Below are 13948 nucleotides of genomic sequence, written 5' to 3'. Positions count from 1 at the left end.
AGGTTTATATATACACCCCAAGGCCCGTTAGGAAATCACAGTCCCTTATTCCAGCAGCCATATCCCCATCATGATAAGAGCTGAGCATTCTGGTCTCAGCACTTTCCAGGATTGGGGCCGGTGGCCGATACCAAGACCTAAATGTCATGGAGGTTGCTGCGTGGGCTTGGGTGACTGAAGTTCTGCATGATCAAGGGGATGTTCGCTGTAATTAATATGCATCCAGGGCTGTGACCCTTTTTGGTGTCAGTGAGGCTGAGTGTGTCCTGTATGTGTAATTCACCTGGATTTATGGGCTTTCGGGGGCTGCTCTTTGATGCTTGAAATGTTGGAGTCTTTAGAAAACTGGCCCTAAAGGGAAGTTGCGCGAATCCAAAATTGCAGTGATATGGTCATTTCCTGGGCTCCGCAATTCACCTTTCAATCCGCAATCCGGATTATTCATTTATTGAGCAAAGCGGGCCGTAAAGAACGGTAACCGGACACCGTGCAGCTGCGTAAAGATTTTAAGATATTATTTAAAAAAATAAGGCCGTTGGGGGTGTCATTGATACAATGCTGAAATCTCTTTGTATCAATGGATTTGGATCCTGAGGATTTTTCGCTGCTGGGCGGAGCTAACCCTGTGATTACGTCATAGAGAGTAGACGTGATATGTCGGGTAGATGAATTCTATTCTTTGAGCAACAGTGATCAGTAGCTCAAACAGTGCCGGGGCAGATGCAGCAAGTGGGCAGAAGAGTAGACTTGATGAAAACAGGTAATAAGGACAGCCGGACAGAAAATGCTTGGGATTTTTCCATGGAAAATTTTGACTTTTTGTTGAAAAATTTCAGCTGAAAATTGCCCCAAAAGTAAGTGTGTGTGTGTTGGGGGCTGGAGGGGGGGAGTGTTGAGGGGAAAAAAACCCCAATGGGTTTTGGCCAAATATTTTCAGTTTTCTGAAGAAAAATAAAAAAATGTCAAGGGAAAGCAGACACGCGCCACAATCATTTTCATGGATTCAAACCCCAATTTTCAGCCAGGCCTTTAAATCAACCTGATTTTAGCATGAAAAGTAACTTGCCAAGTCCCAGAGGATGGGACTGTTCCCAGCGACGGTGTCCTGTGACTCTCTGGTTTTCATTTGCACAGTTCCCCCGGGAATCTTTTCATCAAGAGCCTGATCCAAAACTTGCTGCAAGCCCGTGGAAAGATTTCCATGGGCTTCGGATCAGGCCCCAAATCGGTCTCATTAGCCCAAGCCTGGGAGCAGACTGGGAATCCCTTTTCCTAATGGCCTGACTTTTCAGTCTCAAACAAGCCTTGGAAGCGTTGGGTTTGTGCAGGGAAACGCTCCTGACAGGTCTGTAGCAAAACAGTAATAAGGCAAATAAATGCCACATATAGAGCCACATAGGGCCCGAGCCTGCTCTCACTGACATTACAGGCAAAACACCTAACAGAGCAGAGATGTATTGTTTGTTTCATTTGACTGCTTTAAAACTTATGCCAGATTCTGCTCTAAATTACCCCGGGTTAAATCTGGAGTTGCTCCACCATCTTCAGTAGCATTACTCTGGATTTACACCCAGGTAAACAGGAGCAGAATTTAACCCATCATGCACAAAAGGAGACGCAACAAACAAAAGTAATAGGCTTGTGAAGCATTCCCACCTCTAGTCCCAGAGCTGGGCTCTGCAAACAAGCTGTTCTACTATCTGAGCACGGCTTGAGACGCACATGAACGTCAACACTGTACCGTCACGGCTGGGCCTGAAAGGGCTGCAACGCGCTAATTTCTGCGAAGAAATGTCATCTCATCAGCTCACATGCTAGTACCAGGCCAGCCGGTGCCCCTCTTACCCCACAAGCGAGCCCACTGAAATCAGCCAGGCTGCTTGGGGTGTAAGGCAGTAGGCAATGTTAGTCACGATGGGAGAAGGAGAGGTGATTGTACTGCTTTACGCCGCCCTGGTGAGACCGATGCTGGAACGCTGCGTCCAGTTCTGGGGTCTGCACTTTAGAAAGGATGTTGAAACATTGGAGCAGGGGCAGAGAAGAGCAACACACACAAAAATTGAGGGCTGGAAAAAAATGTCTGACAGCGAGAGACTCCGGCAGCTCAATCTGTTGAATGTATCAGAAAGAAAATCAAGAGGTGACTTGATTATGGTGTTTAAGTACTTTCACGGGGAGAAAACACTGGATACTCTTAATGTAGCTGAGAAACGCAGCTCAAGAACCAATGGCTGGAAGCTGAAGTCAGACCAATTCCAATTCAAAGCAGGGCAGACTTATTTTTTACCAGAGAGGGGGATTAACCAGTGGAACAAACCGCCTGGGGAAGTGGTGGATTCTCCAGGTCTTGAGGTCTTTATAGCACAACTGGAGGCCTCTCTGGAAGACCTTGAGTCAAACACAAGTTACTGGGCTCAACATAGGGGAACTGGGAGTGGGAGGAGTTCTCCGGCCTGGCTTACACAGGAGGTCAGACCAGGTGATCTAATGGGCCCTTCTGCCTTCACAGTTTCTGACTCTGATCCTTATAATTTACGTGGGTATTTCTGGGGGAGGAATCTGTCTGGGAAGTGAAGACCCCCACGAGAAGACATGCGTGTGGTTTGACTGGGCGGCAAAGGGGTCCAACTGTCCCGGGTTAGCATTAAGAGAGGATTAGGAATTGAATCAGCCCCATAAAGTTTGTTTCCAACAGCGGCCAGTACAAGCAGCGAAGAGAGCGGAGCGCAGACGCTGAGCCCGGTTCTCCACTGCCCTGCCCCTCGCACTGGCCTTTGCACCAGTGCAAAGTGCTACTGAATTAGAATTAGCAGCTGGGGGCTGCTGGCAGAGACTGCCCCAAGGTGCAGGGCAGGCAGAGAATGGGTCCCTTTGAATCTTTGGCCCTGGGGTGGAAAAGCACAAAGGAGCCCATGGTTCTCTCTGCCCCCAAATGTCTCTTTAAATGTGTTTGCCAAGCTGGGGGGTTAATTTTAGCTCAAGTCTCTGCCACCGGGACCTGCTGCCCTTTTAACAAGAGAGCCGCTAATCTCGCCCAGCCCCTGGCTCCGCTTCAGCTTCCGTTTCTCCTTTTCTGCCCATGTCCTTTTTGTTTGGGCGCAAGAGTTTTAGGGGTAGTGGGAGAAAGCGGCTCAGAGATGGGACTGAAGGCAAGTGCCACCCCCAGGTGAATGTGTCTTACGAAAGCCCGTAATTATAGCCCCAGCTAGGAAAGGTGGGGGTTTTGCGCTCATGCTTTTAGCTCCAGAGGTGCCCCGTTCCATGGGTGCCGACTTCCCCTCTGCCCGGTGGGTGCTCGACCCCCTCCCGCCCCTGGCCCCGCTCCGGCATCACCCTCGCCCCGCCCCATTCCACCCCCCCTCAAAGTCCCCGCCCCCATTCCACCCCCTTCCCCCAAGTCCCCGCCCCTGCCCTGACTCTTCTCCGCCTCCTCTTCTGAGTGCGCTGCGTCCCCGCTCCTCCCTGTCCCTCCCGGAAAGTCCTAAGCGCCACCAAGCAGCTGTTAGGCAGCAGGGGGCGGGAAGCGCTGGGAGGGAGGGGGAGGAGCAGGGATGCGGCGCACTGCAGTGGGGAAGGAGGCGAGGATGGGGAGAGCTTGGCTGCTGGTGGGTGCGGAGCACCTGCTGATTTTTCCCCATGGGTGCTCCAGCCCTGGAGCACCCACGGAGTCGGCGCCTATGCCCCGTTCGATCCCTAGCGTGTTGGCCAAAAAGAGCAGCCGTCACAGCAGCAGGGCCGAACGTGCTAGCCAGGGTTTGACTGTTTGCTCATCCTGCACTGGGAGCAGGGTGACCTCTTCCCAGCCTGCTGTTAGAGGAGCAGTTAAGCAAGGCAGGGCACTTCAAAGAGAAAAGGAGAACAAAACCTGGGCAACAATAGAGTCTGGTCCATCGCCCCATTGAAAGCCACTCTCTTTTGACTTCAATGGATGTTGGCGCAACACGTTTGATCCCAAAGCTCTTTAGGGGAATTATTTCCCCACACGGAAAGGCAGCCACTTCTGGGGTGGAACCTGGCAGCTCTTTAACAGCCGCATGGAATCTCATTCAGAAGAGGGAGTGAAGGAGGATACTGACTGAGACCGCACGGGTGGCAGGATGTAAAGGCAAGGGGTTGGATTTGTCCTGGACCCTGGGGGAAATGCTCAGGGGTCTTTCAGGCTTACAGGTGGGAGGGGATATTGAGGCAGACTCAGTGTTAGTTATGCTGACTAAGTGCTTTTGTTTGCTTGCTCTGCAGGTTCCCACTGGACATATAAAGGTAAGGTTGGAAGAGGATTTTATTCTGGGCTTTCTCCCATTCAGTTCCTCCTCTTCCAGGCCCCAGTTCCCTTCTGCTAGCGAGGCAGGATGCAATGCCTTCCTGCCAACACCATGCCCACGCTGGCTAGCAGGTGGCAATGGAAGCTGATTGATGTTGCCCTCCTCCTACTGGGGGTTGAGTGCACTATTTGTGCAGCAGCTCCAGCTGCGGCCAGCCTGGCAGAGAGCTGGGGTCTCCCCACAGACGCCACCTGCTCAGGAGATGCTCAGACCAAGGAGGCCTGGCCAATCAGGGGGCGCTGCAGAGCGTCTCTTGGCCTGTCCCTGGTCCTTTCCAGCCAAGGAGCTTCGAGTGCTTTGCAAAGCCTCAGTGATTAAACCCAGCACCCCATGCGGGGGGGGGGGGATGACACATTACTCCCATTTACACAGGGGGAAAGGAAAAGACTTAGCGGTAGACCCAGGAATAGAACCCAGAGATCCTTGCTCCCAGCCTCCTCCTCTAACCACTGTACACCACCCTCTGCCAGAGCGGAGACGAGAACTCAGGAGTCCTGGCTCACTGTGTGCTCTAACCACTAGACCCCACCCCCCTTCCACAGCTGAGAAAAGAACTCGGGAGTCCTGGCTCCTAGACCCTGCTCTAACCAACAGGCCTCACCATTTCCCAGACCCAGGAACAGAACTCAGCGGTCTGATTCCTACTGGCCTCTGTGGGTGTTATGCGTATCCTGCAGAGAGAGAACTGGATGCCTGGGTTCTGTCCCCAGTTCTGAGAGGACAATGTGGTCTAGTGGTTAGAGCAGGGTGGCTGGGAGTCAAGATTCCTTGTTTTTTTTCTCAGCATTGGGAAGGGGAAGGTTGGAGCAGGGAGGCCTGGGGCTTCAGGACTCCGGGGTTCTGTCTCCAGCTCTGGGAGGACAATGTGGTCTAGTGGTTAGAGCAGGTGCACAATGAAACAGAACTCCTGGGCTCTATCCCAGGCTTTAGAAGGGAGCATGGCCTTGTAGTTACAGCAGGGGAGTGATTCATCTCTTCCACAGCAGGACAGGTCTCCAGGGGTCCTGACTCCCAGACCCCTGCTCTAACCACTGTACCCCAAACCCCAGTGCTTTAGCCCTTAGCCCCTGGCTTTGCGGGAGTGTTAGGCCTCTTAGATTCTCCCCCAATTAGTTCCTATGCTAGAATGGCCCCATTGTGTTCCCGGGGCCCTTATGTAACAGTGATCCACCACCCAGATCGCCAGCTAACTGCCTACAAGCCTAACAAATCCAATTAGCACAGAGCCAGCACCTATCTGAAAGTGCAGCCCAGAGCCAGCTGGGCACGGCTGATCCCATCGTACGGGGGTCAGACGTAATCCCCACCTAAGCTCGGGCCCTGAAAGCACAGCTTTGTGCAGGAACCTGGAAAGGGCAGCAGCAGGAACTCGTTTGAAACCGCGCTTGGAGGCCTGCCTGTTACCCGGCGGTGGAGGGGAGGGGGGCAGGGAGGGGACTTTGGCTGAGCAGGCAAGCCCATTTGCCCCAGCAGACCCAAGCCACGTATGAGACGCCTGTGCGTTTTTTACGTGGCAGGCATGGATGTCGAGCGCCCTAGGCCCAGAGGCTTCTGGGAGCTCCTAGCAACAGCCAGACAGGGCACCGAGAATGCCTGTAGTCTGTGGGTATATCTGATTTGGAGGTTCTTTGTTTTCTGGGTAACTTCAGGTCCAGGGCCAGTGGAAGAACAATGGCGCAGTGGCAGGAAAAGCAAACAGCTTTATCTGTGCTTCCCCGGTTGGAAAATGTTTCCAGCAAACTAATTACCATAGCAGAGATTACATTCAGATGCAAATAACTGTGGGGCTCTGGCCTCCCTTCCCAAGCTGGGTCCTTCATACAAAAGCCTCCTCATTCAGCCAGCGCTGGAGAAAACCCGATTTGCCTTGTAGTGGCCTTGGTGAGGCAGAGTCGCCTTTTAAAAGCGGCATAATTAGGCTGGTTCCAGCCCTGCCAGATAGGGACACTCACAGGAAAAGTGAAACAGGCATAGCCTAGACAGTGACGTGCGTTATTATAACCACTTATTCACGGTTATTTTGATTTTTGGCATTTTCCTGAACAGAAAGAGAACTTCTAACCAGGGCTCTCGCGTCCAGCTCCTCAAAGGTCTTTAGGCACCTAATTCCCCTGGTTGATAGCTGAGTCCAGGTGACTTTGCCACAGAGGCCAGAATTTGTAAGTGCTCAGCACCCATAATGAGACCAGATTTTCCTAAGCGATCAGGGTGCTTATCAGCTGTTGAGTTCTTTGAAAACCCAGCTGGGCATGTCACGGTGGGAGCTGAACGCTCCTGGAAATCCGTCTCCAACGGAGGGTGCTGAGCGGTTCTGAAATTCGCCTAGGGAAATCTGGCCCCTCAGGAAAAACACAGCCATATAAAGCAGATTATTGTCACTGATGCAGCCACTGGAAACAGTCTTGGTGCCAAACCAAAGAGAGGCACCAAAGAGCTTCACGTCTAAATCCAAACTGCCTATAGAAACCCTGGCTAGAGCTTGTCTCTACTGAGCGTTTTATCTGTCTCCTGTCCGAGCACCTGCCAAGCACCTCATGGCCCCACCCTTTGGAAAGCATCATTCTCCCCATGTTACGCTCTGTGGTAGTCAGGACTGAACCCCGTTGCCCGCGTCCCAGTGCCGAGCCGCAAAGCCAGCCTTTCTCCTGACATAGGACTGGTCCTTGCACGAGTGAAGTGAGGCATAGCTGTAAAGAGCTTGGTGCTACGCAGGGGAGATTGCGCGATCCAGTGGTTACGGCAGGAAAATGGGAGCCAGGACTCCCGGCTTCAAGGCCCAGCTCAGGGGCGGGGGCGGGAAAGGAATCTGGTGATTAGAGTAGGGGACTGGGCGTCAGGACTGCTGGGGTGTCCAACTTACTGCTGCTGCGTGACCCAAGGAGCAAGTCACGTCCCCTCTCCGCGCCCTCATTCTTCCCCCATGGAACAGGGATTGTCCCTTCCAGCTGCAGCTCCTGGGGGGCTTTGAGATTCCCCAGACGGGAGGCGCTGCTGAAATGCTGAGCGTTGTCACGGCCACAGCTGTGTATGGCGCGTCGTACTGAGGGTGGGGGTGTGAAATCGCGCTGCCGGGGCCAGAACTGGCCCATGCACAAATCTAGCTGGTAGAGACACCTCCCCGCCCCCTCCCCAAGGGGTTTGACCCCCCCTGCACTCTCTGTTTTCAGGCCCCCACGGCCAGGCGCACTGGTCAGATGACTACCCGGACTGTGGGGGGCAGGCCCAGTCCCCCATTGATATCCAGACCAAGTCTGTGCAGCACGACCCGGCCCTGCCGCCTATTGAGCCCCAGGGATACCAGAGCCCTGGGGATGGGGCCTTCACCCTCTTCAACAACGGGCACACAGGTGAGGCTGCAGTCGGGGCGGGGCGGGTGTTACCCCAGGAACGGAGGGGCATCACCAGGTGGGCTGGGACCTTTCTGTTTCTCCCTAGGAGCCTCAAGAGCACTGTCTGTGCCTTCTCTGTGCCCCTCCGCACAATCTCACTGCTCAGAGCAACAGTCTCCTCCTCCGCATCCCCAGGCCTGCCTGCACCCTCCCCTCACCAGCCTTTTCCATCCCCCTCCCCGCTGCTGGCACAAGAGCCCCCTCCTCTGCCGCGGCAGCCTCTCCGTATCCCCCTCTCTCGGCAGCTACTCATCCAGTTAAACCTCACTAGGAAATGCAGGCAATGCCCCACTGCTGACTCTGCTCCCCCCCCCAGCCTCCTGCATGGCATCGGGAAGCTGCCCCGTTACTATGGCACCGAGGAGCTGTCAGCCATTGCCCCGTTGCTATGGCACTGCAGACTGGTCAGCCATTGCCCCGTTGCTATGGCACCAGGGAGCTGTCAGCCATTGCCCCGTTACTATGGCACTGCAGACTGGTCAACCATTGCCCCGTTGCTATGGCACCAGGGAGCTGTCAGCCATTGCCCCGTTACTATGGCACTGCAGACTGGTCAGCCATTGCCCCGTTGCTATGGCACCGGGTGAGGAGCTGCCAACGATTGCCCCGTTGCTATGGCACCGCAGGCTGGTCAGCCATTGCCCCGTTGCTATGGCACCGGGTGGGGAGCTGCCAACGATTGCCCCGTTGCTATGGCACCACAGACTGGTCAGCCATTGCCCCATTGCTATGGCACCGGATGGGGAGCTGCCAACGATTGCCCTGTTGCTATGGCACCGCAGACTGGTCAGCCATTGCCCCGTTGCTATGGCACTGGGTGGGGAGCTGCCAACAATTGCCCCATTGGTATGGCACCGCAGACTGGTCAGCCATTGCCCCATTGCTATGGCACCACAGACTGGTCAGCCATTGCTCCATTGCTGACCCCTGGCTCTCAGCCTTGTTGGGGTCCCAGGGACACGCCATGTGGGGAGAAGTCATGGATAGCTCCTTCCCCAGGAGTTTCCCTTGGGAATTATAATCAGATCCAGCCGGTCCCACCCCCTGGGAAGGTCTCTCACTGGGGCCCCCTAGGAGGGGCTGAGGCCTGGGAGTGCCAGGTGAGGATCATGCACTGCAGACCAGCCGGCCCCAGTCCCAAAGTGGGGCAAACTCGCCCGCCAGGCACTAGACTTCACAGAGCCCTGTGCAGCGAGCCCCCTTGGCAGAGCTTCCCCTGCCCCTCCAGGATGGGCAGTGGGGAGGGACAGCCCTCTGGAGAAAGAGGAACCCAAATCAGTGCACACAGGGCATGGCAGGGTCTCCCAGACCCACTGCTTAGCCCCTCCCAGCCCAGTGCATCACCCCCAGCCTGGAGCAGGGGCGAGTGAGAGAGGTGGTGTGTTGGAGGGGGGTGTTGGCATGTAGTTGTGACTGGGGGTGTATGTGGAAAGGGGAGCATGTGTGTATGTGTGTGGGGGGGTATGACAGGATGTTTGTGTGATGTGTGTGTAGGGAGGGGAGTGTGTATGACAGTGTGTGTGCACAGAGAGGGGTGTGTGTGGAGATTGTGTGTTTGACAGGGTGTTGATGTAGAGAGGTCAGTGTGTGTGTAGGGCATGTGTTTGTGTGGAGTGGGCCCATGGGAGGGCGTGTGCTTGTGTGACAGGGCGTTTGTGTGGAGGGGTGTGTGTTGGTGACAGGGTGGTGTGTGTGTGGTGTGCGAGTGTGGGGAGGTGCATGTGTTTGTGTGGAGCGTTGAGGAAAGTGGAGTGTGTTTGTGTGTGCGAAGGGAGGTGTGCGTGTGTATCTCTGGGGCGTAGCGGTGCAGGGGTCAGGGAGGGCGGAAGGGGTGTCACAGCGTTGCCAGCACTTGTACCTGTCTGGCAAGTATTGGGATATTCAGCGTTGGAGGCAGGGCGAGACGCGAGACTCTCAGCTTTGGCGAATAGTTTCTAGCCCACCTGGTTCTGGAGACCAGCTTGAGAAGCTGACCCCAGTGCTCCCAGGGACCAGAAGGCAGGAAAAGACCCTGCCCCTGATTCTTTGGGTCACATCTCCTGCTGTCGTGGGGCCGGCTTTGGCATTCTGAGGCCAGGACTCGTCCTGTTTGAACACAGGGGGTTGGCGATGCGGGATGCATGAGGGGGACCTCTCCTGCGCCTTCTGGCTCCTTGCCCAGATCCCAAAGGTCTGCACCGGTGATAAGGACGCCTTTCCCTGCACCGCACGCCCTAGCGTTCCTAGTGGGAGGGAGACGGCCCAGCACGGCCTCATCTCTGCTCCCCGCCGGCCAGAGCCTCCCAGCGGGCATCGGCAGCAAGGGCCCTAGGATGTACAGGGTTGGGAGACTCCGTGCCGTGCACTAACACCCCCTGGGCATCTGTCCCCGCAGTGAAGATGTCCCTGCCCCCTTCCATGTTCCTCCGGGGGCTTCCGCAGACCTATGCGGCCGTCCAGTTGCACTTCCACTGGGGCAGCAGGGGGCAGGCCGGTGGGTCGGAGCATCAGGTGAACGGGGAGGCTTTCCCTGCCGAGGTGAGTGTGCTCCTGCCCCAGGGTTGGGGGGCTAGAGGGCAGTTTTCTCAGTGCCCCATTATCCTCTCCCTTCTTAGCCAGACCAGCCGGGCAATTGGGGCCAAAGCTACCCCGGGTGCAGCTCCACTGAAATCTATGGGGTTACCAGGTCCCACCCTCCCCCCAGGCTGCGAGACCTCCCCTAAAGCCAAAGGGTTTTAATTGGGGATGGAGGAGGAACCAGTTACTCCCTCTGTGCTGGTACCAGCTGGTGGATAATCCCCACCCAGCCAGGTCTCCCGTTGGAGCCGTGGCGGGGGAGATTGTACCTGGAACTGCCGCACTGGGGCTGGGCGATTAGAGGGGCCGGTGGAGGTGGGGGGGATTAGGAGGAGAAGAAAGGTCCTGTTCTACTCTCCGGAAGCCACCAGTGCTCAGCATTAAACTGCTTAACGCTTGGGGAGAGTCTGACGCAACGGGAGTCTGAACCCAGCCTCCAGCCTCCAATACGATCAGCCCTGGTGGGGCTAGCACAGTGCATTTACCCCCTCTCCCACTGAGCCCCCCGGGACGACCGTAGGCAAGTCCCTTCCCTTCCCTGTGCCTCTGTTCACCCCGTGAGCGGATGGTGCGCGGATACATTCGCTAATGGCTGTGAGAGGGAAGGGGGCCCCCAGAGACTGCGCCTTTAAGAATCTGCCCCCCCTCTCCCTGCAGTTGCACATCGTGCATTACAACTCGGAGAGCTACGCCAACATCAGCGAGGCCAAGCAGCGGGCGGACAGCCTGGCCGTGCTGGGCATCCTCATCGAGGTGAGCTCCCTGCCCGTGACCCACCGAGGCGGGGCAGCCCTGGTGGGTCCTACAATGCAGCCAGCCTGCGGGGAAGGGGGTAAAGCTTGTGCAGGCAAGAGCCAAGCTTTCTCGGGGCCAGACCCCTGGAGACTACAGACCATCACCAACTTCCCCAGCCCCGGCTCCAAGTGCTAGGTGCGCTCCTCCTACCTGATGTAATGTAGGCACCCAGCAGCCAGCGCTGGTCATTTAAAAAAGCAACCCTACCAAATCAAACCATTCCACCGCACATACACCTCTTCCCCTGGACAGAGCGTGCAAGAGAAAGAACCCCATGGGACAAATGTGAGTCACGCGGCTCAGTCCAGGACTGGCAGGGCCGGTGCAAGAAAGTTTCGCGCCCTAGACAAAACTTCCATCTTGCGCCCCCAGCCCTGCAGCAGCTCCCCCCCCCCAGGGCAGCTCCCCACCCCAGCTCACCTCTGCTCCGCCTCCTCCCCGAGCACGCTGCCCCTGCTCTAATTCTCCTCCCCTCCCAGGCTTGCGGTGCCAAACAGCTGATTGGCGCCGCAAACCTGGGAGGCGGGAGAAGTGGAGTGGCCGCTGCGCTGGGAGAGGAAGTCTGAGCCGCACATGTCAGCGCGCCGCCGGCAGCTCAGCCCAGGAAAGCTGTAAAAAAAATTGGGGGCACCACTTTTTGGTGCCCCCAAATCTTGGCACCCTAGGCAACCGCCTAGTTTGCCTTAATGGTAGCACCGGCCCTGAGGACTGGAAGATGCTCAGAGACTGCCGTGCTGAGGTGGTTCTAAGACCCCAAATAGAACAGAACGGGGCAGGCCCCCACTCAACCAGCCATATAACTGGGCCATCCAGCCTTGGCGTCTATTGTGAGCTTCCCTCCAGGGGCTCAGCGCTAACGTACAGCCTCTTGTTCTCCATTCCTTCCATCAGGTCGGCGACGTGGCCAACCCTGCCTATGACAACATCTTGGATCGGCTGAAGAACATCCAGTATGCAGGTGAGGCCATCAGTTCCCAGGTGGGGTGTGGGGCCTGGCTGTGGTACCGGGAAAGGAATTGTTTGGGGCGGCGGGGGTGAATCTAAGCGGATGGGATGAGACTGAGCAGAGGACAGTACAGGGTAGATGTCAGGGCACATTTCCTAGCAGTGAGAGTCATTAGATCCTGGCACAGATTTTATGACCAGAAGGGCCCAGTAGATCATCCAGGCTGAGTTCCTGTATCACACAGGCCAGCAAATCTCCCCCCTGTTATCCCTGGTACTGGGCTAAACACACTTCTGGTCTGCTCCAAAGGGGCATTTAGTCTTCAGCTGCAGCCATCAAGAGATGGAGAATTCCCCGCTTCCCTGGGCAGTTTGTTCCAACGGTTAACCACCCGCCCTAATAAAGATTTGTGCCTTATTTCGGCTTTGAATTTGTCCAGTGTCAGTTTCCAGCCAAGGAAGCCTCGCTCTGCTAGATTAAAGAGCCCTCTGGTGCCTCGTATTTTCTCCCCGCAAAGGCACCTGTAAGTCGTAATAATTCACCTCTCCAACTTGTTTTTGACAAGCGGATAGCCTCCCCTGGGACAGGGCGTAAGATCCGTGGCTAGGTTGGGACGAGAGCTGGGTATCTCCTCCTCTAGGCGCCTTTGATAATGCCAGCCCTGGTCTTTCAGCTAGACTGGACAGAGCCTAGATTGTGTAGAAGGGTAACTCACTGCCAGCGCGCCCCCTCACAGGTGGGCATGACATAGCAGAGTCTGTTTCCCCAGCTGATACCACCCCAACCCTGCAGTGGCCACCATCCCCTGACTCGGCCCTCTGGCCAGGTCACACATGGTCCCAGCCTTTCCAGGGTGAGCTGATTCCCATACAGATAGTCCAGCTGCTGTGTTGGGTCTTCAGACTTAACAGTCCTTTGCACCCCTTCCCACCAGTGCCTCCCTGCCACCTCCCTTGGAAACCCACCTGGTTCCCTTCCCACCCAGGGACCCTGTAATAAACAGCTATGGTCTGTCTGCTCAGACCCTTGGCTTCCTCCCTGGCCTACGTCCTAGCCCAGCCTGCCTCTCGACCTTTCCACCAGCCCCTCTCTGGGCACGCCCCTCTGCAGACCCCAAAAGGAAAACGCAGCAGTCCCAGGGAACAAAGCACCCTGGCAGTCCCATGCCAGGCCTACTTGCCCAAGGAAGGCTCTGCTGGTGTCTAGCAACCTCTGGGTAGCTCCAGGTCTTCTTTCAAGGGACTAGCGCAAGAGACACTGCTCCAGTCAGCCATTCCTGGGCTGGGTTTTTCCTCTTCCAACCCCTCCCTCCAGGCTTGACACCTCGCCCAGGTGTAACAGGTGGGGCTGACTAAGCTCTCAGTCTCTCATTAACCCTTTCCCAGCCAGCATGGGGGTCTGTATATTCCCGCCCCCATCAGGAACAATCCAGCAAGCCTACACAGGACGTTCTCCGCACTGAAACATGGCTGCTGCTTTAACCAGCCGCCTGGCTCTAAGGGTAATATCCTGAGTCTAGGAGTGGGTCTAGACTCAGCGCTGCAGAGAAGGAGCTGTGGCTGAAAGCAGCGTGTGCAATTGGGTGGGATTTAACACCCCTCCTTATTCGCTCTTCACGCTGGGCGGGGTGCTGATCAGGGGATGGAGGGTGAGCACCGGGATCTGCATCAAAAACCACCCAACGTTCTAGGCACTCACTCAGGCAGCGGACGCGACCCCCTTGGGACTTTGGTGGCCAGGAGAAGAGACCCCACCCTCCCTGCGCCTCGTGTGGCCGTTGGCACCTGTGCCAAGTGCGTGCGGAAGGGGGGGGGAGGGGAAGAAGGGTGGAGAACAAAGCTCCAAATGTTGGCCCCCAAATTTGCGTCCCTAACACTGTCCCCTCCGGCATCCCTGCAGGTCAGAAAGTCTCCATCCCGCCCTTCAACGTTCATGAGCTG

General features: G+C 56.2%; 1 protein-coding gene across 1 annotated transcript in view; it reads left to right on the top strand.

The window, feature by feature from the left end:
• Positions 1-1914: 1914 nt before the first annotated feature.
• The window catches only part of CA14 (carbonic anhydrase 14), a 12522-nt gene continuing 488 nt past the window's right edge, over positions 1915-13948 (top strand). Inside the window, exons 1-6 of the mRNA XM_026656242.1 lie at positions 1915-1993; positions 4240-4260; positions 7490-7669; positions 10086-10228; positions 10925-11020; positions 11954-12020. Coding sequence (XP_026512027.1) covers positions 1915-1993; positions 4240-4260; positions 7490-7669; positions 10086-10228; positions 10925-11020; positions 11954-12020 — 586 coding nt within the window. The remainder of the gene's footprint in view (positions 1994-4239; positions 4261-7489; positions 7670-10085; positions 10229-10924; positions 11021-11953; positions 12021-13948) is intronic.

This window comes from Terrapene carolina, unplaced genomic scaffold (genome assembly GCF_002925995.2).
Source record: "Terrapene carolina triunguis isolate 2854851 unplaced genomic scaffold, T_m_triunguis-2.0 Scaffold227, whole genome shotgun sequence".
NCBI lineage: Eukaryota > Metazoa > Chordata > Testudines > Emydidae > Terrapene > Terrapene triunguis.
Note: the sequence above shows the minus strand (reverse complement) of the source record. Positions and strands in the feature narration are given on the sequence as shown.